The sequence below is a fragment of the Haematobia irritans genome, chromosome 3 (assembly GCF_050003625.1).
Source record: "Haematobia irritans isolate KBUSLIRL chromosome 3, ASM5000362v1, whole genome shotgun sequence".
Lineage (NCBI taxonomy): Eukaryota > Metazoa > Arthropoda > Insecta > Diptera > Muscidae > Haematobia > Haematobia irritans.
Genome location: NC_134399.1, coordinates 4,679,811 through 4,707,647, shown reverse-complemented (window position 1 = coordinate 4,707,647; position 27,837 = coordinate 4,679,811). Strand labels below are relative to the sequence as shown.

Here is a 27,837-nt window from a genome sequence, read left to right as displayed (position 1 = left end):
CCTTTGCATGCAAGGCAGACATGCTAACCACTGCTCCACGTGGCAAACAAATGTATGTTTCTGTTAAATAATGTTATGTTTGCATGGGCTCGTGGGCGCTGTAAACTATGCTATATAAATGTAACTTATAACGATAATTATCTACTGGTGACTATAACAGCTACGTAGCCCAGTGGTAGTGTGTCGGCTTACAAACTGTATGGTCCTCGGTTCGATTCTCCGTGCAGGCGAAAGGTAAAATTTAAAAAATTTATAAAAGTGAATAATTTCTTCAACATTATTTGTATTACAGAAAAAGGTGCCAAGAACTAAAATATTTCGTGGAAGTGAAAATTACGAGTATGTTAGGCAATAAGTACAATCGTCTTTGGGAAAAATTCTTCCAAGCATATATTTTTTGGGCTCAAAATGCTTCCAAACATATAATAGTTCACATAAAACAAACATATTAATATTTCGGTAGTATCCAATAATATATGTGCTTCCTGCAAAATATGTTTGGAACATATGTTAAAGAAGCGATTTTTTTTGAGGGTGTAGATGGAAAATCAAAGACTTTAGCAATATAGTCGAAGAGGTACATGGACAGTGAAACCACCAGTCTTTATTAGTTACATATTTCTGAGGTTATTAAAACATGAACTAGTTAATTCGATTCGCATTTTCGGAAGAAACATCGCATAGGGAAATTAAAGGCCGTTTGCAACTGGTAAATCAAGGAGTTTTACTAGGCCAAAAAATTTAACCTCCTAGCAAAAAAAGCGTTGCATCACTTCTTTAAGTGTGATCCGCATTCAATGTTTTGGATGTAAATTAAAAAATTCTGTGATATTTTGTCAAATAAACAATTTTTATAAATTTTTAATGGATTCTAATGCTTGTCGGAAACGTTTGACCTCAAATATATTCAAAAATTCAAAATTTTTTCAGAGTGGAGTTAGTATCTTTTTCAACAAAATTTAAATGGTTTGTACCATTTTATGTATTCTTACTCTATTTTTAACCAATTTGAAACAAAAAAGTTAAAATTACCCATTAAAAATATGAAAAAAGCAAGTTATAAAAAATTGAATTAAAAGAACTTCCTGGGTAGTTAAAATAAAGAACATCGTTGGGAGTGCATCTTCTGGAAGTGCGTTTAAAGTTGTGCCTTTGGAAGAACTTCCAAATTTTTTTGCTGAGCTATTCCACGCTGCACTGAAGAACAAAGGGCCATTTGGCGAACCCTGGATGATTTACCCGACTCAGTCTCACAATGGCCTATATAGGTAGATGTTTTAATGTAGATACCCCGGATTTTCTTTTTCAATTTGTGGATCCAAAAAAATATATTCCTAAAGTACACTGAAAACAATATTTACCTAATATGAAAGATTATGCATCCTGTATTATAGAACACACTATTTCATCCATTATTCTACTTTTAAGAAGTCAATATCGATTAACACATTTTTAACAATTTTACTGTGTATGCGGAAATATATTCACCACTATAGAAATATTTTCACCATCACTCTCCCTCTCAGCTTAGAGTATTGTTATTGTCTATTTTCATTTTTTTGCAAAATAAATTTAACTATTTCCGTCAAAACTCATTCAAGAGTATGGCATATATGATGCAAACTATGTGAGGGCATGGCATAAAGCCCAGCCACAACTATTTTATGGAAAATACTATGGTATATGTTAGCTTATTGGACCCATAGAATGAGAGCAAATATTTAAAAATTAGTCACTGGAACGAATAAAAAACTGCCAACTCTATAAAGGCCGTATAGAAAAAAATTTATAAGGGATCTCTAACCAACCAACCAAACCAAACAACTTTTAATAATAATGCTATTGCGGCTCTTGTTGACCAAATGAAATGTCTGCGATCCATAAAGGCGACAATGAGGGTGGTAATCGTGATCAGATGATGATGGTGGCAAAGGAAGGTGAATAAGCAACAGCTGGTCATGGTAGTTTGTTAGGGAATAGGAGAAAAAAATGAAAAGGGTTAGTAAACAGAGGATATACGTATATACACAAACCCGTTTATGCTCTCGGCGTTCAGTATACCCGCTTTTGAATTTTTTTATGTAACACCATTAATGGATGCTCCTACCAAACGGAAATTGTTCCAAAAACAGGGAGTGAGAATTTCCTTGCCAAACCGGAAATTAAATGTAATTGTATACCTTTTCCATTAAGGTGAGGGAGGATAGAAGCTTAAAAGATACTAACAACGAGTGTTATGGTGGCAAAGGCGTCATATGAGCTATCCTAACTTCGTTATTCGGTCATCAGTGAGATATTACAGCCCTATATGTTTGCTAAATGTGTATTGTTTTTCTATTAGGTAAAGTTTTTGTTTTTTTCAATGTGTTCGGTATTTTTATTTGTTTTATCAAACACCAACCGATTTTCAAGGTTTTCTTGATAACACCTAAAAAATAATGAATAACACCCAGCCAACCAACCACAAAACACAAACAATTCGAGCATTCTGCTGCCATCATTATAGCTCATATGTCAATTGTAAAGGTATCATTAAAGACAACAGCAACAACAACACCTCCACCATCAACTACACAAACACCAAAAAGAAGAGCACTAATGACAACAACAGGTGGTGTCGGTGCAATAACGGTAACCGAACCAAAGAACAACAATAACATAATAGCAAGTGTTCATTAGTTTGATTTAAGATAGATGATATGTGAGGGAGGTAGAGAGAGAGAAAGAGAGGGATACCTCATATAAGAGAAGAACATCATTAAAACCTCATAACAAGGCATCATTAAAAGCAAAATATCTTCTTCTTTGGCTACTGATGGAGTTCGCCACTTTATCATTTCTAGTTCGATTGATCATTTCCTTTTTGCTTTACATTTTCATTCACCATACCTAATTGAATTTCCTTGAAGAAGAAAATATGTAACTCACCTCGTTAGCTGCAGTTTGTCGCATTGTTGCAATTGTTGTTGTTTGGTTTGCGCCTTAAACGAATGCAGTAGTGCAGATTTTTGCTATTGAAACTGGAATGTAGCCTTGAAAGGTTTTATGTGTAGCTCTGCCTGTAACTTGTTGTAATCCAATTGGAAAGAGTTGGAGTTTAAATGATTATTCTCTCAATATGCTCACTTTAATACCAAAAAAAAAAAACAAATTCACCAGAACAGGATTTTTATATTTTGATGTAATTTTCGTTGTTGTTTGTTTTAATATAAAGGAGTTTTATAAAATCTTTCTATTTTTCCGTATTTTTATCCTTTATCTCTTAACACTTTATTATTTATTTTCCCAATAAATAAATTCACGATCTTTTATTAAACCGCATAAACCACTCTCAAAAGCTTTAAATTCCAAATACACCAAGTATCGTTTGTCGTTATTGAAAACAAAAAAAAGCGCAACTTTAACGTCTGACTGTTTCCCGTCGACTGTTGTTGTTTGAATGACTGTTACTGTTAAACTGTCCAACGAATAAAATGAGCAACGAAACAAACCGAACAACTGTTTGCCTAACATAAAGCATTATGAACCTCAACATGGGATAAGACAAAATGACTCGAGTGATGGAGTTGGAGAGAAGCTAATAACAATACCCTATAGTACTCTGAGATAATTATTGAAGACCTATATGTAATACTCTCACCATACAGTAGTGGCATATATTATTAAGACATCATTAAATAGAGAATGGATTTATAATAAATTTTTAGGGTGTTTTCTTTTGTGAAAAAAAAAAATGGTTTGTGATTACGCAGTACACAATTTTTAAATTTTACCAATAATCGCAAAAAGTACTGTCAGCTTTAATGGGGAAAAAATTATACAAAGATGTAAGCACGTTAGGGTTACCTTTGAGAATTTCTGAAAAGTGGCACAAACAGTGTCACTAGCAATAATAGGTGTTACATAATTTTAAAAAAAGTGCCGCAAAAAGTGTAACATGTTGTTATAAATAAACAAGTATATACAGCACTAAGTTCGGCCGGGCCCAAATATTAGGGTTTCCTTTGAAATTTCAGGAGGGCTTGAGGACTTGAGGACACTTCCCGAAGATAAATTTAAAGATTTCACCTATGAGGACTATATCAGATTCTGGATTTATAAGAACCATTTTTGTTTGAGTTTTAGAGGAATCATTAACATCTCTTGCAAGTGTGCAAGAAAGTTATAAAATAACGTGTTGATTTGAAATCTTAAATCTGTAGAAGTAAAATCTAGAAATTTTACATTGAGCTTCAAGCAATTTTCATAATCAGTGCGCCTTCTACACCCTCAAGAAGTGAAGTCGGTCTATATGGAGGCATTACCAAATGGACCGATAAAAACTTAATCCGATACACGTTTTTGTGAGGCTAAAATACCAGAATATTTACACTTTCAGGCAAATTGGATAAAAACTACGGTTTCTAGAAACCAAAGGAGTTACATCGGGAGATCGTTCTATGGGGGCTATACTAAAATATGGACTGATACTCACCGTTTTCGGCACACCTCTTTATGAACCGAAAATACCTTTAGATTTCCAATTTCAGGCAAATAGGATACAAACTTCGGATTCTAGAAGTCCAAGAAGTAAAATCGGGAAATCGGTCTATATGGGGTCTATACCAAAATATGGACCGATACTCACCATTTTCGTCACACCTCTTTATGGTCCTATGGTACCTCTAGATTTCCAATTTCAGACAAATTGGATAAAAACTACGGTTTCTATAAGCCCAAGACCCCAAATCGGGAGGTCCTTTTTTATGTGGACACTACCAAAACATGGACCGATACTCACAATTTTTGGCACACGTATTTGAGGCCCTACAATACCTCTAGATTTTCAATTTCAGGTAAATTGTATAAAAACTGCGGTTTCTATAAGCCCAAGAAGTAAAATCGGGAGATTGGTCTATATGGGGGCTATACCAAAACATGGACCGATACTCACCATTTTTAGCACACCTCTTTATGGTCATAAAATACCTCTAGATTTCAAATTTCAGACAAATTGGATAAAAACTACGATTTCTATAAGCCCAAGACCCCAAATCGGGAGGTCGGTTTATATGGGGACTATATCAAAACCTGGACCGATATAGCCCATCTTCGAACTTGACCTGCCTGCAGACAAAAGACGAGTTTGTGCAAAATTTCAGCACGATTGCTTCATTATTGAAGACTGTAGCGTGATTACAACAGACAGACAGACAGACGGACATCGTTATATCGTCTTAGAATTTCTCCCTGATCAATAATATATATACTTTATATAGTCGGAAATCGATATTTCGATGTGTTACAAACGGAATGACAAACTTATTATACCCCCGTCACCATTCTATGGTGACGGGGGTATAATAAAAATATACCCCCGTATAAAAATACGAATTAAATGAACTTTATGAAATTATGAAGTCGCATTCCGTTAGTAACACTTCGAAATATTGGTCTCAGGCCCCATAAAGTATATATGTATTTTGGGTCGTAGTCAAATTCGATCTAGCAATGTCCGTCCGTCCGTCTATTAAAATCACCCTAACATCTGAACGAAACAAGTTATCGACTTGAAACTCGGTACAAGTGGTTATCATTGGTATAGGTCGGATGGTATTGCTAATGGGTCATGTTGAACCACTTTTAGGTTTAACCCCCATATAAACCTATCCATAGATTTGATTTCCGGAACCTCTTGGAGGAGCACATTTCATCCGATTCGGTTGAAATTTGGTACGTGACGTTAGTCCTCGCCCTCTAAAAACCATACAAAAATTGGTCGATATCGGTCCATAATTATATATAGCCCTCATATAAACTGATCCTAAGTTTTTATTTCCAGAGCCTCTTGGAGGAGAACATTTTACCCGATCCAATAAAATTTGGTACATGATTTCTAACAAACCTGCATCGACATCGATTCCTTTTTATATATAACACCCATATACACCAATGCCAAGATTTTACTTTTTGAGCCTCGTGGGGAAGCAATTTTCATCTGATCCTGTTGAATTTTAGTAAGAGATGTCAGTACATTCTTTATAAAAATCATGCAAAAATGTATCCATATCGGTCAATAATTGTAGATAACCTCATAAATAAACCGACCTCCAAACTTTGAGCCTTATGGAGAAAAATTTTCATCTGATTCGATGGAAATTTGCTATTTTAACAAAAACTTCAGCTTTATTTATTGTAAATAAGAGGTTTGGTTGACTTCTCTTCTGTTTCTACTACAAACAATTTAATTAAGTGTCAATACTATTAGAGATGAGTAATACTAAAAGGTGTATTGCATTTGATTTAGGTAATAATATTGTTAATGTTATTTGAAGTCAACTAAATATGCATTTAATCAGCGTGTTATACGTCCAAACTGTGCACAACTTTCATGAATGACATCAGAACGTAGTTTCACTACTTTATTTAGATATAAATATATAATATGACAGTTTGTGTAATGGAATCAACAATCTAAATATATAAACTGTAAATTTGATAATATAGTTCTCTTTAATGAGAAATTCAAACAGGACTGAAGTTCGAGAGGACCTCGATTTTGTCCTTACAAAAAAATCTTCAAATTTTCAATTCCGAATATCCGAACATGGGGGTATAGTATATCGAAGTCGCTATTTATATTTATTATAAAAAGAATGCTATACACAGAATCCTATGCTGGAGGGTATGAAAAGATCAAAATGAAAATTTACGATTTATATTCAACTTCAGTTTTTATGTTATTTTGAAAAACAAATTCTGTCAGTGTACAAAAAATTATCTCTATTACTCGCATTTTAATTTAATGTAACGCTTGAAATAATTTCAACAAAAACGATAAGCATATGATTAACATTTAAACCCATAATCATAACATACCACACTCACTTCACTAACTAGAATAAAACCAACAAACGATACTCGTACGTTTCCATAAGGGTTAAATACTTGGCATGTTCTTTGAAATGATATCAGAACCCACCACCAAATAGAATGGCAACAATAAAAACAAAACGAACATTTGACAGCCCGTCAACAAGTGTCAGGATGGCCGAGTGGTCTAAGGCGCTGCGTTCAGGTCGCAGTCTACTCTGTAGGCGTGGGTTCGAATCCCACTTCTGACAAAGAATATTTTTTCATCCTTTTTTATTTTTTTTTAATTCTGCCTATCAATTGATACGTACTTTAAAACAAAGATGTAGCAACGCCAAATCTCATACAAACAACTGATATAGACGACGAATATACGTATTGATGTGTGTGTGTGTGTGCATGGGGAGAACGCTAAACTCAAAGAGCACAAGTGTAGCCAAACAGAGTAAACAATGAGCTGTTTGGCAATGCAAACAACAAAGATAATAGAGGCAACAATGCGACAACAGCAAACTAAAGATAACCAAAAATAACCATGTACTCGGTAGACAATACATCTACAGAGTTGTATTGGACTCGACATATTTATCGTTCAAATTGGAAATATATGCATTGGCGTCAGAGAATGAAGCCGCCGAGTCGCGCCGCTGATTTCAGTCGCCGCCGATCATTTTTTGCCAGTCGACGCCGCCGCCGAATATGTCGACTCATCTCGACTCAATTTAAGCCGCCAATTAATCAAAAATATCGATTTAAATCTGAAAAATATAATAATAATTGTAGTATTTTTGCCAAAATGTTGAACCTTCCACCCACAATCAATCAATTTCAAACTGCTATAACATTTTTGGAAATATTTAGCTCAGAAATTTTTAACTAAATGTAAATTTGATTATAAGATTTGTTGTACAACTAATCTCATTACCATTCGAATAACTTCAGATTGATTTTATAATGGATGATTGTGCGCCGCCGAATGGACAAATTTATATCGGCTTAGCCGTCAAGCCGCCGCCGCCAGAGGTAAAACTTTAGTGTCAGCCGCCGCCGACAAAAATGGGTCGGCTTCATTCTCTGATTGGCGTTATTTTCAAATAAGCAACCCAACAAAAATTACTTTTCCAATTAAAAATCATGTGAGAATTCATTAAAATACAACTGAACAAGATATTTTGATGTCTCTATGAGACATTTAAAAGAAGAAGCGTAAAAGAAGGAAGCACTTAAAGTTGTATAGGTTTGCTTTTGTGACAAAAAATGTTTGTCGCAGCAGTCTCGTTTTTGGACAATGCTGAAAATGCCCTTAATTTGACACTATGACTAACATAATTTCATTATCAAACCGCTGCCTTATTTATTTCACAAGAAAAGAGAACACCATTAAATTACAAGGAATTTTAAGTATCATATGGAACTGGTTATTCGACAATTTTTTCTGCCACCTGTGGTCCAAATATGCTCCGAAAAAATAGTGAACTCATCAGAAAATTTTAGTTAATTTTAGAAAAATTAAATTAATTTTAGAAAATTTTAACTAAACTGTATTAGAAAATTAACGCCGATTTCACAAAAATAAGTAAATTTTCGCCAAATTCAATTTTCATCCGATCCTGTTGAATTTTAGTACGAGATGTCAGAATATTCTTTATGAAATCATGCAAAAATTGATCCATATCGTTCAATAATTATAGATAACCTCATAAATAAACCCACCTCCTAAATTTGAGCCTTATGGAGAAAAATTTTCATCCGATTCGATCGAAATTTGCTATTTTAACAAAAACTTCAGCTTGATTTCTTGTAATACGGTGTTCTCACCAACCATGTTTTGGGGTTTGAAATGTTTTCCCTTTACAAGCACTTCAAAACGAATCAAATTTCGCCATACTAAAAAACAAGTTCAAACACACAAGTTTTCATCCAAAACACGTCAATTTTACAAAGTGAACCCAACTAATTTGGACCAGCCGTATTTTTTCCAAAATGCGGCCGGTCAGGCAGTTACTGTGAATGGTGTTCGCTATCGTAAGATGATAACGAACTTTTTATGGCCCGAATTGGAAGATATGGATGTGGACGATATGTGGTTTCAGCACGACGGTGCCACTTGCCACACAGCTAACGAAACAATGGCTCTTCTGCGCAACAAATTCAATGGCACGTAATGGCGATGTCAATTGGCCGCCAAGACCATGTGATTTGACACCGTTGGACTTTTTTCTTTGGGGTTATTTGAAAGAAACAGTGTACGTCGATAAGCCAGCAACAATTCAAGAGCTAAAGGATGGGATAATTCGGCACATTAACGGCATAGAACCTCCATTATGCCTCAGCGTCATCGAAAAATTGGACCATCTGATGAAGGTGTGCCACCGAGGTCGCGGCGCCCATTTGGCCGATATTTTCTTCCATACATAATTGAGTATTGATATTACTCATAATAAAATAAAATTACAATAATTTCCTAAATAGTTTGTGTTTTTTTTTTTCAAAATCAACATCGGCCCTTGAAATTTTAACCACCCTTTATTTACTGTGAATAAATTGCACAATAAAGTTGCTTTTGCATAATAATTAATTTCAAAGAATAAAAATTCCCACCTTAGTTTTAATGAGTTTTTAGAAAACATATTTTAATTTCTCACCTTCAAATTATAAAGACTGTTTAATAGCGTCTATCTGTTTGACATTTGACATCTCGTTCCTCGTTATCTGCACTTTGAACTAGTGCCACAATTCACGAACCACCTCAACATTCCAATTACACATTAGCGCCATTTATTAACTTACAATGTTTATTTATTTATTTATTAATTACATTTACAATAAAGTTATAAACAATATACAATTTTATTTTCTCATATACTGAGTTTTTATATGGTTTATTATAGGCTTCCAATTTGAATTTAACAATTGTAACAGCCGTGCATTAGTTATGCGGTTTCTACGTTACCTTACTGGTCACGTTGGTTATTCGATGGAAAGAGAACAACTCTGTGAAAAGTTTATGTATAAAGTGCTACCATTTTTTTTGGAAGATTTTACCCACACATTGAGAAAAAAAAAACAAGAACACAAATCTATTCTGCAGATTGCATTGCACGCTTTATGTGCTAGCATTAATGGTATTTCTGGCATTTATTATATATATTTTTTCTTTTTGAAAAGAATGAAAAATTGCTACAATAATTGTATTGATTTATATTGCCGAATATATAATCTATGCCATATTATAGATAGATATTTTCAACGGTTAGCTGGTTGTTATGATATTGTTTCATTTTGTAGCATATTTTTAGGCTCTTATTTTTTAACTCTATTATGGAGTGTGTCTTTGATAAGTGAACCTTTATCCACATAATGGTTGCTGTATTTGGTGGTTACAATACGGTTTATAAAGCCGTGGCTCAAAGATGAAATTTGTAGTTTAAAAATGTAAAAATTGTTATTTAATGAGATTGGTATTATCCTTTATTCCAAAGTAATTATGATATCTTGTCAAGGAAATAGTTAGAAAACTACTGAAGGAGAAAATGACATGGACATTTTGATCGGGCGACATGACAGCACAATGGGACTGTTGAAAGCTGGATGGTGGAGGGGGTATATGAGGCTATTTTAGAGTACTACCTATGTCATTTTTTATATTTCACGGCACGTAGATTTCCCACAGGGATGAAGGGACTATGCAAAAGCCGGGTCCCATAAGAAATGTACGTAAACAAGTGTTCGAATATCGTTATGGTTATATTTACACACTAACGACTATCGATATGATTGTGTTTATACTGTTACTTAAGTTTTTGAGAAATTTGGCTCCTCCTGCAAACCTAACCCAACATTTTTTTTTTGGCGTAATCACTTGTGACTAAGTTTCGAATTTAGCCTGCAGCCATTACCCTACCCTGCCCATGACAATCAGTAGCTATTAACATTTTATTGGATCAGTCTATCCAATCTAATGTCTAATTAGTTTTTGTTGTCTCTCGAACAGTTATCAATGTATTCCGATATCTGTCTATATGCTAATCGACTTACTGTACTCGATATTCTTATGCAAGTTCATGTTTCCTATGAACTAACCGTTCATCTATTATCTTTGGCGTAATTTGTTGTAACACACATTTATGTCCCATTAATGGGACAGCATCTGTGCTTAGAGTGCTAGAGAATGTCTGGTGTGTCTGTGGGGACAACATGAATGTACGAGTATGCATACATCGTGTAGTTATGATTGTTAATCTATTTTTAGATATTACAAGCACTATTCGCGATTGTCATTTGCACTTGGCACAAGAGGGAGAGAATATTAGTTAAGCCGGTGGCTTTGGCTAATGGTTTGGCTGTTTAAGCTTGACTCGATTTGTCTGCCATGGCGAATCAATCAGTATGGGGGTATCGGGCTAAATCAAGTAGCGGACTCCCCTAGCGGGAATGGAAAATAGCAAATGCATGAATGTTTCATTTGCCAGATAACTGCGCGCTTTTATTTAACAGGGATTTCGCACGCCCCCGAACAAGTTTATTGTTATTCTTACAATTTATTTTATGCATTTTTTATATTTTTTTCTAATTGTGGTTGTTGTTGGTGTTTAGAAAGAATGAATTGTTTTGAATGACTCAAAGCTTCAAGAGCACCACATTAATGAATTATAACAACAACAAAAAATTCATAAAGCAAAAAAATAAAATAAATAAAACACAACTAAAAATAAATTAAAACAAATTAATTTTAATATTAATAATAATATTTGTCATGGTTGAGAGTTTAGCAAAATGTTGGGTGCGATGCTGTATGTGTTATGGGTCACTTTCCAGCGAAGGTGTCCATGCTGATGCTGTTGTTGTTGTTGTTGGGGTATCTATGAAAATATGCATTAAATAGCCAAGGGCTATTCCAACAATTACCGATGTATGAGGCCAATGCTGTGTGATTGATTGATGACTATTTCGAATCGGCCGGACCAAACACAAATCAATTTGCATTAATTGCACTGATTCACAGATGATCGCATGCCCCGAAGACTTAATTCTGCTCATAATATTTTTGTAATTACATATTTAAATTATGCACATTGAAGTTAAACATTTATTTGTGGGATAGTTAATTGCGCTTAATGGTAAAAAAAAAAAAAACAAATACATACGTCAGTAACTTCAGCAGGGAACATAGGTCCCTTTCAAACCCCACCGGCATACCAGGTTACTTATATAGACATGACTCTATATTTTCAATTTCGGACAAATCGAAAAAAAAAAAATTAGAAGTAATGGCGAAATGGTTATCATATCCGCCTTCACCCATAGAAAAAATCATGAACGGCGTTCACGTTTCAAAACGATCCGTTTATGAAAGTGAATCAACACACATGTGGTGTTAAACGGAGAACAGAAGGTGTCGATCTAACAACGATAAAATGGCAATATGTGTTGTCAAAATAACTGCCAGAGTTTATGATCTGAAACAACGTAATGGTTACAAATTTATAGAAAAATCGAATCTGGATTGCCTGCTCTATACGCTTTGACGATACATACCATACCATATTCGGAACATTGTACCATCGACGGAACGTCTAACGAAATATTTTAAGACTTTTCATGGCCAAAGAAAAACGAAAGCCTTTCATGAAATCTCTACGAAACGGTGAACATTCCGTTTTGATTTTTTCGTGAATGTTTCCGTTTCATTTTGTTACCGTCCGTTCACGATTTTCAAAAGTAATTTTTTCTATTAGTGTTACCTCCTAAGGGTTATAGGATCAATTGCAGTTTTTATTGAAGACCCAGAGGTACCACAATGGACTAAATCACGGGCTCTCACTGTGATTAACCTAACCTGCATCCGCAAGAAGTCAAATCGATAGATCACCCTACACACAAAAAAGTGTTTTTTTTTGTCTTCAATCACCAAATTAATTGATCCAACTAATTTTTAAGTGAAATGTCTTCAGTCACAGAAATTATAGTATCAATTAAAAAATTAATTGAAAGTCAATTAAAAAATTAATTGATACTATTAATTTTTGTAATTGATTTTTGTTTCAATTAAAAAATTTGTTGAATCAATAAAATTTTTAACTGAATATTTTTTAAAATTCAATTAAGATTTTAATTCATGAAAATTTTCGTGAAATTTTTTTCTGTGTATATAGGTGCTATATCAGAATGTGGATCGATACTCACAACCACACTGAAAAAAAGCATGCCCGGTTCCAAAGATTTTGTCTTTACTTTAAAAATTTTGGTATTGATTCCGAGCCAAAGAAGCGGAGAATACAAGTAAGGATTCTTTTAAGACCCAATTCTCTTTTAAATTTGGGTTTTGTGTACTTGCATCTAGGAAGCAAATTTTAATTTTTCGCTTTTTCAGCTTTTTTTTCTTTATATGCTATCAAAGCCCTTTAAAAACAAGTTAACGACAACTTTTTTTTCAAATTCAGACGCGACTTCCAGTAGAAATTATGGTATGTTTCAAGTAAAAAACGTCTTTAAAATAAAGTGTTGAAAACATGTCCTATTTTTGAACGATTTTTTGCTTAGTATTCAAGATGCAAAAATACAACAAATTTAAAGACAATTTCATTAAATTTAAAGAATTTTTCTGAATTATTAAAGTCAAGTTGACCTTAGCCCAAACATTTTTTCTTTCATGTTAAGATACCCATTTTTAAGTCAATTTACTTAACTATAACGATAATACGACATCATTGAAAAGTTTATCGACTTTTGGACAAGGAAAAAAGCTTTATATTAGAGAAATGCGTCTTCTATGCTAAGCAAATTTTGCATTCGTATTTTAAAGACATGAAATCTTTGACCTCACGACAATATTTTTTTCAGTGCATATACGACACATCAATTTATGGATTTAAGATATCTCAAGATTTCCAATTTCAGAAAAATGGGATAAAAATTGCGATACATACCATATTTAAGGACCTAAAACATCTCAAGATTTCCAATCTCTGAAAAATCAGATAATTGCTGTGTCTGGGTCAGGGAGTCAAAACGGGGAAAATTTTATATACAGAGTGGCTGATATATATTGCAACCGAATTCAGGTTGCTATCATTTCTAAATTGCTCGTCAGATAGCTGACAGCTTTATTCCATTGACTTTTTATTTTATTGTTTAGAAGATTACAAAACCATTTCGATCTATTGCATTCGTCAATCAAGTTGTTCGTGATGGAATTAGAGCGGGCAGTGTGGTTAGAATATGAATAATTTTTTTTGTTTCTCGTCCCATTCCTCCTTACCGTGATACTGGCAGTAGTGCATTGCACTCAAAAAGTCGACGAAAAAAGCGGTAACAACACCAGAAATAAACTGGAATGTGAAAGCCAGATCGAAATCTACGTTGAAGCAATATTGAAGCACTGGCTACTTGACAGATCTGACATTCATTTGAGTACGCTACTGTACCATAGAAAAAAATTTCACGAAAATTTTTCCAATTAAAATCTTAATTGAGTTTTAAAAATATTCAATTAAAAATTTAATTGATTCAACAACTTTTTTAATTGAAACAAAAATCAATCACACAAATTAATAGAATCAATTAATTTTACAATTAGATCAATTAATTTTTTAATTGATACTAACATTTCTGTGATTGAAGACATTTCAATTAAAAAACAAGTATATACGGCCGTAAGTTCGGCCAGGCCGAATCTTATGTACCCTCCACCATGGATTGTGTAGAAATTTCTACGAAAGACTGTCATCCACAATCGAATTACTTGGGTTGTGTTATCTTAAAACTTCTTAACATCGTTTTCTAAATTGTGAGTTAGTCCATACGTGGTATATATTAGACAAAAAAGGTATGTATAAGTAAGTCTACAAATAATTACGAATCGATATGGACTTTTGCACGGTACGTAGAGAATTGAAATATGGGGGTCGCTTATATGGGAGCTATATAAAATTATGAATTTGATTGGGGATCGATTTATCTGAGGGCTAGGTTAGGTTAGGTGGCAGCCCGATGTATCAGATTCACTGAGACTATTCGGTCCATTGTGATACCACATTGGTGAACTTCTCTCTTATCACTGAGTGCTGCCCGATTCCATGTTAAGCTCAATGACAATGGACCTCCTTTTTATAGCCGAGTCCGAACGGTGTTCCACATTGCAGTGAAACCACTTAGAGAAGTTTCGAAACCCTCAGAAATGTCACCAGCACTACTGAGGTGGGATAATCCACCGTTGAAAAACTTTTTGGTGTTCGGTCGAAGCAGGAATCGAACCCACGACCTTGTGTATGCAAGGCGGGCATGCTAACCATTGCACCACGGTGGCTCCATATCTGAGGGCTACATATAACTATAGACCGATATGGACCTAGTTAGGCATGGTTGTTAACGGCCACATACTAGCACAATGTACCAAATTTCAAATGACTCGGATGAAATTTGCTCCTCCAAGTTGCTCCAAAACCAAATATCGGGATCGGTTTATATGGGGGCTATATATGATTATGGCCTGATATGGACCACTTTTGGCATGGTTGTTAAATATCATATACTACCACCACGTACTAAATTTCAACCAGATCGGATGAATTTTGCTTCTCCAAAAGGCACCGGAGGTAAAATCTGGGGACCGGTTTATATGGGGGCTATATATAATTATGGACTGATATGAACCGAATCGGATGAATTTTGATCTTCCAAGGGGCTCCGGAGGTCAAATCTGGGGATCGGTTTATATGGGGGCTCTATATAATTATGGACCGATTTCGACCAATTTTTGCATGAATGTTTGAGGCCATATATTAACACCACGTACCAAATGTCAACTGAATCAGATGTCAACTGAATCAGATGTCTTCCAAGAGGCTCCGGAGGTCAAATCTGGTGATATGGTTTATATGCATAGTCATTAGAGACCATATACTAACACCATGTACCAAATTTCAGCCGGATCGGATGAAATTTGCTTCTCCTAGAGGCTCCGCAAGTCAAAACGGGGGATCGGTTTATATGGGGGTTATATATAATTATTGACCGATGTGGACCAATTTTTGCATAGGTTCTAGAGATCATGTACTTACACCATGTACCAAATTTCAATCGGATCGGATGAAATTTGCTTCTCTTAGAGGATCCGCAAGCCAAATTTTGGTGTCCGTTTATATGGGGGCTATACGTAAAAGTGGACCGATATGGCCCATTTGCAATACCATCCGACCTACATCAATAACAACTACTTGTGCCATGTTTCAAGTCGATAGCTTGTTTCGTTCGGAAGTTAGCGTGATTTCAACAGACGGACGGACAAGCACAGATCGACTCAGAATTTCACCACGACCCAGAATATATATACTTTATGGGGTCTTAGAGCAATATTTCGATGTGTTACAAACGGAATGACAAAGTTAATATACCCCCATCCTATGGTGGAGGGTATAATTAATTGGATCAATTAATTTCGTGATTGAATCAGATAATTTTTTTTTGTGTGATCTTTACTGCAGTTGGTATGATTTCCAAAGATAATATGTTAGATGTAATATGGCATTAAGGACATTTGTGGTAGGCGTTTCATAAATATGAAACATTGATATTCATTAAATTATACCGAATGACAGCTTTTGTGCAACAGATTGCAGCGGCAACGGTGGTTGGCAGATCTCGTATTCGCTGCTGTATAAAACATTTGGTGTGACAAACTGTTTATCCAAAATTTGTAAATGTACTCGTAATATATACAAGGCGTTAAGGATTTATTTAGTAGGTGTTTTATAAATCTGAAGCATTGAAACTCATTAAATTAATGTTTGATGGTAACTATCGAAGAAGAAGGATTATGATACACACCAAGCAAATGCTCTTTGCGGTATTTACCTTGGAAAAATGGAAATTTAATAACCCATCAAAATACAACGAAACCTCTAAGAAGTATACATAGACTGTTGCTTACATTTTGGCCATAGTGGGCAGGCGTCCTTTTAAGACAAGCTTAATTCAATGTGATAAAATATCTCATAGAAACGCCACAGGAAAATTAGCCACATTTCCAAGGTGTGTCCAAGTTAGAGAGGTTCTACTGTCTCCATGTTTCTAAAATCCGCAGACACTCTAGTTTGTACACGAAGTACAAATAAAAATACTAATTATGAAGATTTATTAAACGATACAGAATTGATCTGGCTATACACTTGTGTTAGCCAAAGCGGCTAAGTACTTAACAAACCACCCTCGTATATTTTGACTTTGTGTGCAAAGTTTTCATATATAATTGATATACATTGTTTTGGTCCCCCCCTAGTGAAATGTTCAATAATTTCCACATTCGCAATGTCTTATTCTTTTAAATGTTAACAAAGTCAACGGAGAGAAAAAAGCAAAAAACTAAAACTTTAATTAATAAAGTAATGCGCATGCACTCAATCCATTAACAATTTTCCCCTTCATGGTAGTCTACTAAATGTCTCAGAAAATGACATCCATCTGTTTCGAGGAGATATTCTAGGTAGCCATACTAGCTCTGGTTTAATTATATTTAATCTCTTCACAATTAAACGCTCGAGAGCTGTTGATTGTTATTTATATAATCATATGTTTGTATGTAAAATTATTAACAATTTGATGATGTTTGATCTTAATCACCCGGTTTTTATCATAACAAAAACAAAACTATCATTGTAAAGTGTTATTTATGACTGACCATTAAAAAAAAACACAGAACGTCTAATAATGTCCACATATTGTAAAGCTAAAACAGACAAACGGGTGGGATGGGAGAGGGGACGTCATAATTATTTATTCAAGTACTTAGGGGGAATATATTGAAAATAATGCAAACATTGAGTACCTATCATAGCTGATATCAATAATTTTCTATTTGTCTTGAGATGTCTAATCACAAAAAAAAAAAATCGAAGAGTATTTGAATTTAAACAGCCAATGGGCATTTGAAAGGGATGTTGTTTCACAATCTACAACAGAGATGAGTTCGCATGGAAATGGCATTTCCGTTACAAGGCAAAAGCTTTCGAAAAATTTTACAGCGCAATAAAGTGTTTTACAATGTCTACCGCGGGAGGCCATTTATATAAGGCTGTATTTTATATTCATTTGTTTGGATTTATTTTGTCTTTTTGCTTATTTACATTTTGCTAATGATTATCGGTTTTCTTTACAGAATTCTTTACACAAATAATATTTATGACTTTAATTACATTTGTTAAAGTTTGACCAGAGATAGGTAAGGTAAGTATTTGTAAAACTAGAACTTGTAGACATAAACCTGTCTCTCTATTGAAGCCAGTAGCCAGACAACATTTATACTTTATGCGATAAAGGTCCCAATCAGTTAGTCTGGCTGGGAGAGTAATTGAAGTGCAATGAAGTGGAAGGCCATAGGTTATTGGTACATACCTTGGACCAGCTTTACCTTTGAGAATTTGTCACTTGTACAAAAAAAGCGTGGTTTCAAAATTTCGGGGACAACTGTGATGCCTGAAAATATGCAAAGAAAATTTTCTGTAATAGGTAACCCGGTTTATGCCATGAACTGTTAATTTCAAGGATTGATTTTCGATGAAGATAAAAAAATTGTTACACACAAAAAATTATTTTCTGATTCAATAACAAAATTAATTGATCCAATTAATTTTTAATTGAAATGTCTTCAATCACAGAAATGATAGTCTCAATTAAAAAATTAATTGAAGGTCAATTAAAAAGTTAATTGATCCAATTAAAAAATTAATTGCTACTATTTTTTTTTGTGATTGATTTTTGTTTCAATTAAAAAATTTGTTGAATCAATTAAATTTTTAATTGAATATTTTTTAAAACTCAATCAAAATTTTAATTGGAAAAATTTCCGTGAAATTTTTTTTGTGTGTATGTGGACTTAGATCTAACTTAAAAAATTGACTTGAAAACTTCAACATATTTTACATATTTTCCTTGTAAGTTTGAAACATGTATATACGGTCGTAAGTTCGGCCAGGCCGAATCTTATGTACCCTCCATCATGTATTGCGTAGAAACTTCTACTAAAGACTGTCATCCACAATCGAATTACCTGGGTTGCGGTAACACTTGTCGATGGCAAGGTATCTTAAAACTTCTTAACACTGTCTTCTAAATTGTAAGTTAGTCCATGCGGCTTATATATTAAACAAAAACAAGGCCGATAAACTACGTATATAATCCAGTCTGACAAAATTTACTATAGAAATAAAATTTTGATAAAATTTTCTATAGAAATAAAATTTTGACAAAATTTTCTATAGAAATAAAATGTTGACAAAATTTTCTATAGAAATAAAATTTTGACAAAAATTTCTATAGAAATAAAATTTTGACAAAATTTTCTATAGAAATAAAATTTTGACAAAATTTTCTATAGAAATAAAATTTTGACAAAATTTTCTATGGAAATAAAATTTTGACAAAATTATCTATAGAAATAAAATTTTGACAAAAATTTCTATAGAAATAAAATTCTGGGGATCGGTTTATATGGGGGCTATATATAATTATGGACGATATGGTCCAAGTTTTGCATGGTTGTTAGGTTAGGTTAGGTTAGGATCCGAAAACCAAATCTAGGGGTCGGTTTATATGGGGCTATACGTAAAAGTGGTCCGATATGGTCCATTTGCAATACCATCCGACCTACATCAATAGCAACTACTTATGCCAAGTTTCAAGTCGACATCTTGTTTCGTTCGGAAGTTAGCGTAATTTCAACAGACGGACGGAAGGACATGCTTAGATCGACTCAGAATTCCACCACGACCCAGGATATATACTTTATGGGGTCTTAGAGCAATATTTCGATTTGTTACAAACGGAATAACAAAGTTAATACATCCTATGGTGGAGGGTATAAAAAGTGGCACTCATAGAAAAAAATACAATCCACTTATTTCATATATTTTTTATACCCTTCACCACTATTGTGGTACAGGGTATAATAAGTTTGTGCATTTGTATGTAACGCCAAGAAATAGTGGTCATAGACCCATCTTTTAGTATACCGATCTGCTTAGAATTAAATTCTGAGTCGATTTAGCGATGTCCGTCTGTCTGTCTATCTGTCCGTCCGTCTGAGGCCAAAGTTTACTACCGATCTTCGTGAAATTTTGCATAGAGGGTAGAATTGACATTCTACCAATGCTTGGTAAATTTGATTGAAATCGGTTCAAATTTAGATATAGCTCCCATATATATATTTGGTCCAATTTGAACTAATATGGCCATAAAAGCCAGATTTTTGCCGCGATTTGCTTCAAATTTTGCACAAGGGATACGTTTAATAGTATCGTTAAGTGTGTCAAATTTTGCTAAAATCGGTTCAGATTTAGATATAGCTCACATATATATCTTTCGCCCGATTTTGACTTTTATGTTCTCAAAAGCCAGAGTTTTGCCCTGACTTACTTCAAATTTTGTACAAGCGGTACTTTTAACGATACTATTGTATGTGCCAAATATGGTCAAAATCGATTCAGATTTAGATATAGCTCCTATATATATCTTTCGTCCGATTTGAACTTATATGGCCTCAAAATCCAGGGTTTTGCCGTGATTTGCTTCAAATTTCGCACAAGGAGTACGTTTAGTAGTATCGGTAATTGTGCCAAATTTGGTTGAAATCGATGCAGATTTAGATATGGCTCCCATATATATCTTCAGTCCGATTTGCACTCATTTGACCAGGGGGGCCAAAGTTATACTCCCATTTACGTTAAATTTCGCATAGATAGCAGAATTATTGCTCTAACTATACATGTCAAATTTAGTCAAATTCGGTTCAGATTATATATAGCTCCCATATATACGTACACCAGAGTTGGGGAAATATGGTAGACTGTTACACATTTTAGACCCATTTTCAATGGAAGTTTCCTCGAATTAACTGGATAGCGTTAGCCGATTTAAATTTTAATTCTAGAAATTTTGTAGAAGTAAAAAAATTGTCTCCTTTATATAGCTTCCAGCAAATGTGAAATAGTTGAGATGGTAACCCAAATTTTGGCCTACATAGGGGTGAAGGGTATAATATAGTAGGCCCCGCCCGACTTTAGACTTTACTTTACTTGTTTCTTTAAAAAAAAGTGTTTAAACAAAGTGGCCATCATACGCTGCACGAATGTGGTACTGTAGTATTTTAGCCGATTCTCTACGTCTAGAGATGATCTACAATACTTACTCCTTACAACCTTACTCTCTAATAAAAAAAATGCACCAGACGCAAAAGCCCAACATCCGGATTAAGCCATTTTTGGTCGCTGCATGCTGAGTGCGATGGTGATGAGTCCTATTGAAATATCCATGGACTGTGGCCGAAATATTTGTCTCCTCTTTAGGACATTTTCCTGATAATATTCGGCATTCACGAGTGTTACCTATTACGTCAGTTTTTTTTTTTTTATTTTTTTTTTTAATAAAATATTTTAAACACAATTGTGGTACTGTAGTATTTTGGCCCATTTTTTAGAGATGATCAACACTTTGGTATTTTTTTACTCTCTAATAAAATGCACCAGACGCAAATGCCCAACGTCCGAATTAAGATCCGCAGATTTTGGTGGTCAGGAAGCTCCATTTTAAGCCATTTTTGTTGCTACATGCTGAGTGCGAAGGTGATGAGTCCTATTGAAATATCCATAGGCTGTGGCCGAAATATTTGTCTCGTCTTTAGGACATTTTCCTGATAATATTCGGCATTCACGAGTGTTAGCTATTACGCCAGTTTTTTTTAATAAAATATTTTAAACACAGTTGTTGTACTGTAGTATTTTGGCCCATTTTTTTAGAGATGATCGACACTTTTTACTCTCTAATAAAATGCGCCAGGCGCAAATGCCCAACGCCCGGATTAAGATCCGAAAATTTTGGTGGCCAGGAAGCTCCATTTTAAGCCATTTTTGGTTGCTGCATGCTGAGTGCGATGGTGATGAGTCCTGTTGAAATATCCATGGGCTGTGGCCGAAATATTTGCTTCCTCTTTAAGACATTTTCTTGATAATATTCGCCATTCATTTTGACCCTGCTGTCGATGAGTACGAGTGACAAGCGATTATCGGCCGTTACGGCGGCCCTTGAGTTGTGGTGGCCAATCGAAGATGTAAATTTTCAACTGGCCTCTTTGGCAAGCAAATCCGATTATGTAAAAAATTATCCCATACTGTTCAATTTGGAATAGCTCCTCATCGCAAAAAAAAAAATTAATTCGGTAAGTTGCCGCTTTCGTGCAAGCGAAGCAATTCCTTGATTCTTTCCAGTCTAACTTTTCGGTGAGCTCTTGCCCTCTTTGGAACCTTAATGGATTTAGTCAATGCTGAGTTTTCACTATGTGTTGCATCCGTTCTCGCGATATGTTCAGCTCACGAGCAAGTTTTCTACCACTGTGGCTGGGATTTCTATTAAACCTGGCTTTCACTTTCCTCATCATTTCTGGACAACCGTTTCCAACGTCCACTTTTTGGACGCAACACCACCAGTATCCCGGTAACGAGCAACAAAAAATATTTATTCACTTTTCAATATTGGAGAGCTCTAACCATGGTTAGGTTATGTGGCAACCCGATGTATCAGGCTGACTTAGACTATTCAGTCCATTGTGATACCACTGTGGTGAACTTCTCTCTTATCACTGAGTGCTGCCCGATTCCATGTTAAGCTCAATGACAAGGTACCTCCTTTTCATAGCCGAGTCCGAACGACGTTACACATTGCAGTGAAAACACTTAGACAAGCTTTGAAACCCTCAGAAATGTCACCAGCATTACTGAGGTGGGATAATCCACCGCTGAAAAACTTTTTGGTGTTCGGTCGAAGCAGTAATCGAACCCACGACCTTGTGTATGCAAGTCGGGCATGCTAACCATTGCATCACGGTGGCTCCCAGAACTCTAACCATAGTCATTTGTGGTTTTCTAGCCAAATATAAAGCAATTGCACTATCACGCTTGAATGCCACCACGAGTAACTTTGTAAACAATAAAATAAAATGTCACTGGAATAAATCTATCAGCTGTCAGACAAGTGGTTTAGCATTCAAAATAACTTGAAGCTGGTTGCAATACATATCAGCAATACTAGTGTCATAAGGATCCAAGTTCGACAGCTGGTTTTTATTTCATTAAAATTTTTCTAGGCTTTCTAGAAGAACTCGAACATGACGCAAACCTTTGTCGGATTTTCAGTAACAGTTTCCCAGTTATTTCCTCGCCTTCTACTCGTTCAGAGTTCTTACTACATAGTCCAATGTGCGATAAACTGTAATACCTAGAAAATTAATAATCACCAGGCTACAATATTAAAAATATCTTCCGGTTTTACTATTATTAGAAAAAGGTTGGTATTAACCCTCAAATATCTGCCTTCAAACTGGCTGTTCTTAGCAAATAACCTTGCTGGTCCCATATAGGATACTTTGAAGACATTTTGGTAAACATATCGATTAAGGTATTGCTAGTGGTTGACATTTGTATGAATTATCATTGCTTATTACCATATTTCCCCTAAAGCAGGATCTTGTTACTCAAAATTTGGGTTATTTTAGATTTTTTTTGTCCCCATTACCAAACACCTATGACTTTTACTTTCAACCATTCACAATTTTTTGATATTAGTGAATCATCTAAGATTCACATCGAAATACGTTTTGCATAAAAACTCAATCCTTGATTACAAATTTTGTTATTCTCGACCTAACACAAAAAGTAAAAAAAATCTCTATTGTTTTTTTTTTTGAAAACCACACTTAATTAATTCTTTATATATGAAATTATGAATCATGCAGATTGTGTTGTACTTTTTGGGTTAGAAGTCCCCAACAACTGTCTTTAAATGAATACTGCTAGATTTAGCCAATGAAAAATCATCCATGTTGACAAAGATTGGAATTAACCAACAAATGTATGTCATGTTCCGAAATATTCATTTAAATGGGATTAATAAAATCCCAAGACGCCAGACTATGAATATGCCCATTGGCTGGAATATTAATTAATTCTATAGATAAATAATAAAAAGGGAGATATTACACGTAGAAGAAATGTTGTTAAGAGAATAAGAAAAAATTGTGAAATATATTATATAGAATACTGGATTCCAGGACATCCAATAGAACACATCGACTGGACTTTTTCGAGTTTTGCCAACATTATGAATAATATCCTGATATATTTCCAATCCATTATCGCCGCAAACAACAGTTAAGTAATTGTGGTGAAAATGGGTCATTAGAACGGGACACGTTACAAGAAGTCCGCTAGGGAAGATGGACGAGAATGAAATGCCAAACATCGTGGAAATTTTATTCCGAAGACATGAGATCAGAGAAGACGAGAGCGAAAAAGAAATGCTCACAAACATCCCAGTTTTTACAATAGAGGTACTGCAAAATGTTGCCTAAGCATTTTGTAAACGATCCTGACGGCATACCCGACCCGCCTGCCTAATAGATGACTCTTCCCTAAGGTGTGGAAACGATCAAAGAGTAGTTCTGATCAGCAAGCGACCAAGCGTCGACATACGGACATTTATGCATGCTGCACACAGAGGGAAACCTATACGAATGGCTCATCAGAACAAGATTTGACGAGGATATCAGAACAGTTGGGGATCTCTCCGCCAGACAATATGGATTCAGACCTGGCAAATCAACACTAGGAACCCTCAGGAGGTATTAGATGCTGAAAGAATATCATAAACCAACGACCATATCACGCTGAGTACATCGATTCTCGTACCATCACCGAAATTAAGCAGCGTCAGTCGTCGGTTAGTACTTAGATGGAGGATCGCTTGGAAACGCCGCGTGCTGTTGGCATCGACCAAAATTTTGTCGAAGAAAAATATCTTAAAAACCAAGTTTTTATATAAGACGCTATAAAGGGCCCAAGAAGAATGGAAGTAACCTGAAGAGCCGTACAAGGCTCAATCCTTGGATTAGATTTCTGGAAAACAACATACGACGAAAAATTGAATTGAATATATAGTACGCAACGGGTTCAACATTGAAGGGTCTCCTCTAACCAGAAGAAGGGTATTCATAGAGAGAGTACGAGTATACTCCTCTACGGATGTGGGATGAGGGACTTTACAGAGACTAACTAGATCGAACAAGCTGCTCTCAGTACAAGAACAGTGGCTCTAAGGATCAATTTAGCATACTGAACAGTATCAGGTGAGTCCACATTACTGACAGCAGGATAGAACTTCAGGCAATTGAGCAGTACTCGAACATCCAAAAAGGGACCAGGACATTCAACAAGAAACAAGATAAAGTGTGTGTTTACTCGAAAACCGAACCGAAGTACCGGTACACTACGTTTTCCATGATTGTCCTCCAGCTAAAACTTAAGCTTCCAGGAAATGCTGCCCCTCAGGACCTGGAGAGCCACCGTGGTGCAATGGTTAGCGTACTTGATTTGCAAAAGGGCCATATGGCTCTAACCTTCTCTAAGTGGTTTCACGGCAATGTGAAACGCCTATGGGACTCGACTATATGAGTTACATTTAGAATCGGGCAGCTCTTGATTTAATAGAAGCTCACCACTGTGTATCACAATAAACTGAATAGTCTAAATGAGCCTGAGATATCCGGTTACCACTATACCTAACCTAACCCGTCCTTCTCAACCTTATGGTAACGTCATCTTCTTGGTATTATCATTTCCAGGAATTGCGTTTCTTCATCCTACTCAATGTTTCGCTGCAGCATCTACTTTTGCGTAGAATAAATTCCAGGAGTTGCGTTTCTCCGAGACGATGAGAAGTCTCGGTGACGCTATATACTTGTCCGAAGCTCAACTTCCTGGTATTGGGTTTCGCCTACCTTCTCAACGTTTCGGTAGCGCCATCAATAGTCCACAGAATAAATTCCGGAAACTGTATTTCGAGTCTTTCTCAATATTTCGGATCCAGAAAAACGTTCAGGAACTGTGATTCGCCTTCCTACTCAATAGTACGATAACGCCAGCTATCTGTCTACGCAAGTTCCTGTTTTGCTTCATTCTCGAAAGGTCTTACAAGTGCCACCGTTATCGTTTCTTCTATTTTATTAATTACTATAAAAGCGTTCAGCCGAAGGATACTTAATTTAAGGAAACTTTATTGTTGGAAAGGTTAGTAAAGTACCAGAGGATATGCACATGCAACTCTTTTTTCCTTTTATTTTGTAATGAGAGCACGATGTTTGATCCAGAACCAGATGGCGTTGTGTGGGTTTAATCATCAACATAGCGAAGTTAAGTCAGGTTTGTAGATTCGCTTAAATATATAAAAAAGAGAAAGACGGCTATGATCAATTTTAGTCAGGCAATCTTAGCCAAATAGGAATGAGGCGGAGAAGATCGGACTCGAAATCGTTAGACTCTTTGATCCTTACCTTGCACAGCTTTAACCTCTCAACAAGATGGCTGAGCAGTTCAGGGATCATTGAATTAAATGGCCTAACCAGAGCGAAATAGCCGGGAAATTCAAAGCAGATGTATAAGTAGAACTCTGAACTATCTTAAATCTTCAAATCTGGGAGTGAAATTCATTAGATCGACTTCGAATTTCCGTACAATCAATCTATCTTTGCGATATGCTCAACTATTCAGATTCTATTTCTCCTCAACATATAAGTGCCTGCTCATACTCGATTCCTCATCTCCGAATCATAATCTATGACTCCAATTATCTCCATCTTTCATGTAGACAATCTTCCGCTTGATTCTATCGGCATGACCTCTTTTTGATCATTTTCTTACAGTGCAACATGGCTTAACAAGTATCAAATGTCTAAACTTGGGGAGTTCAGGGTTCTCACTTTGTATGGTTCTATGGTCTTCGATTGCTGCTGCTGGATTCGTCATTTAGCATTGGAACCAATTTGGGGTTGCGTTCGTCTGTGACATGATTAATCCTTAGTTATGGTGTTGTTTTTTTTTTATTTTTTTGCCAGTCTGTGGTCTTGATCACAGTCTTTTGGAGTTTTCGCGTCGTGGTCTCTTGTCAAACGACAAGATCACGATTATTTTCAGAATTATTGACAATTCAAGTGAAATAAAGCGTACAAAAATCAACACCACATAAAAAACCAAAACTTTGCAGACCACGATGTAGACTTCCAAGGAGGAAGAGGGAATAGTAGGAGGATCTATGTAGTAGCCAAAGTCGAGTATATACCCTCCAACAAAATATGGCACTTGGCAATGGTGTCGTATATCCCACAAACACGACAGGCCAAAAAAAAAAAGCAAAACCGTCTTAATTCCCCCTAGCCACTGAGCATGTGGCACATGGTGGCCAGCAGAGTTCGTTAGAGTATTTAGGGGGCAGAAATCAAACTGCCGGCGATCTCTTCAATGATTGCCAGCCACTCTATGTTTTATTGCAAATCTAAGAAAGCCATAAAGCTACATTGATATTTGCCCATAAACAAAACATTATCCATCCATTGAATGGCTCGGTTTGATTGGTCACCAATGGATCTTTTTGTTCATTTGGATGTTATGCCGTATTCTCCATGCTGCTACTTTTGGTGGCTGCTGTTTTACTTGTGATCTTGGAATCACTTGCCTCTTGCATGGGATTTTTGCTGAGAAGCATACAGTTCTTGAAAGTGTTAAGCCAAGTGTGCTTTTTTTAGGTTTCACTTGAAGTATTATGGCGCATGCCAAACATCAATAAAACAACGATCTACGATCAATGATCAAGTGCTGGGATCGTATATTTCTTGTGACATCATATGCCACAGGCTAACAGTTTAACAGTGATTTGTGAAGGTATGCAAACACCAAGAATAGCTGCTGTGTTTGTAGGGACAGTGTACCACGTTGGAAGTGATGGTGAATGAACGAAGGAACCCATTCGCCACCGCTAGAGGGTTCTCGCGTGTGTTTGCAGATTGCTAGGGGCATGTTAACATATCCTTTGGCATATGTAAATAAGGAAGATGATAATCTTTCTAACTGTTCGTGGTAATTTCGTGGAATCTTGGCTAGTTCTGTGATT

The 27,837-nt window shown here is 35.4% G+C and overlaps 1 protein-coding gene and 1 non-coding gene across 2 annotated transcripts in view; one reads left to right on the top strand and one right to left on the bottom strand.

Moving 5' to 3' along the window:
- The window catches only part of mdu (mitotic spindle positioning protein meduse), a 93,540-nt gene extending 90,079 nt beyond the window's left edge, over positions 1 to 3,461 (bottom strand). The window contains exon 1 of the mRNA XM_075299194.1: positions 2,929 to 3,461. Within this exon, the coding sequence (XP_075155309.1) occupies positions 2,929 to 2,952 (24 nt within the window). The 5' untranslated portion in view covers positions 2,953 to 3,461. The remainder of the gene's footprint in view (positions 1 to 2,928) is intronic.
- A 3,559-nt stretch (positions 3,462 to 7,020) lies between these two features.
- Positions 7,021 to 7,103, top strand: TRNAL-CAG (transfer RNA leucine (anticodon CAG)). The gene has a single exon. It is a non-coding gene; the product is annotated as a tRNA-Leu (tRNA).
- The last annotated feature ends 20,734 nt before the right edge of the window (positions 7,104 to 27,837 follow it).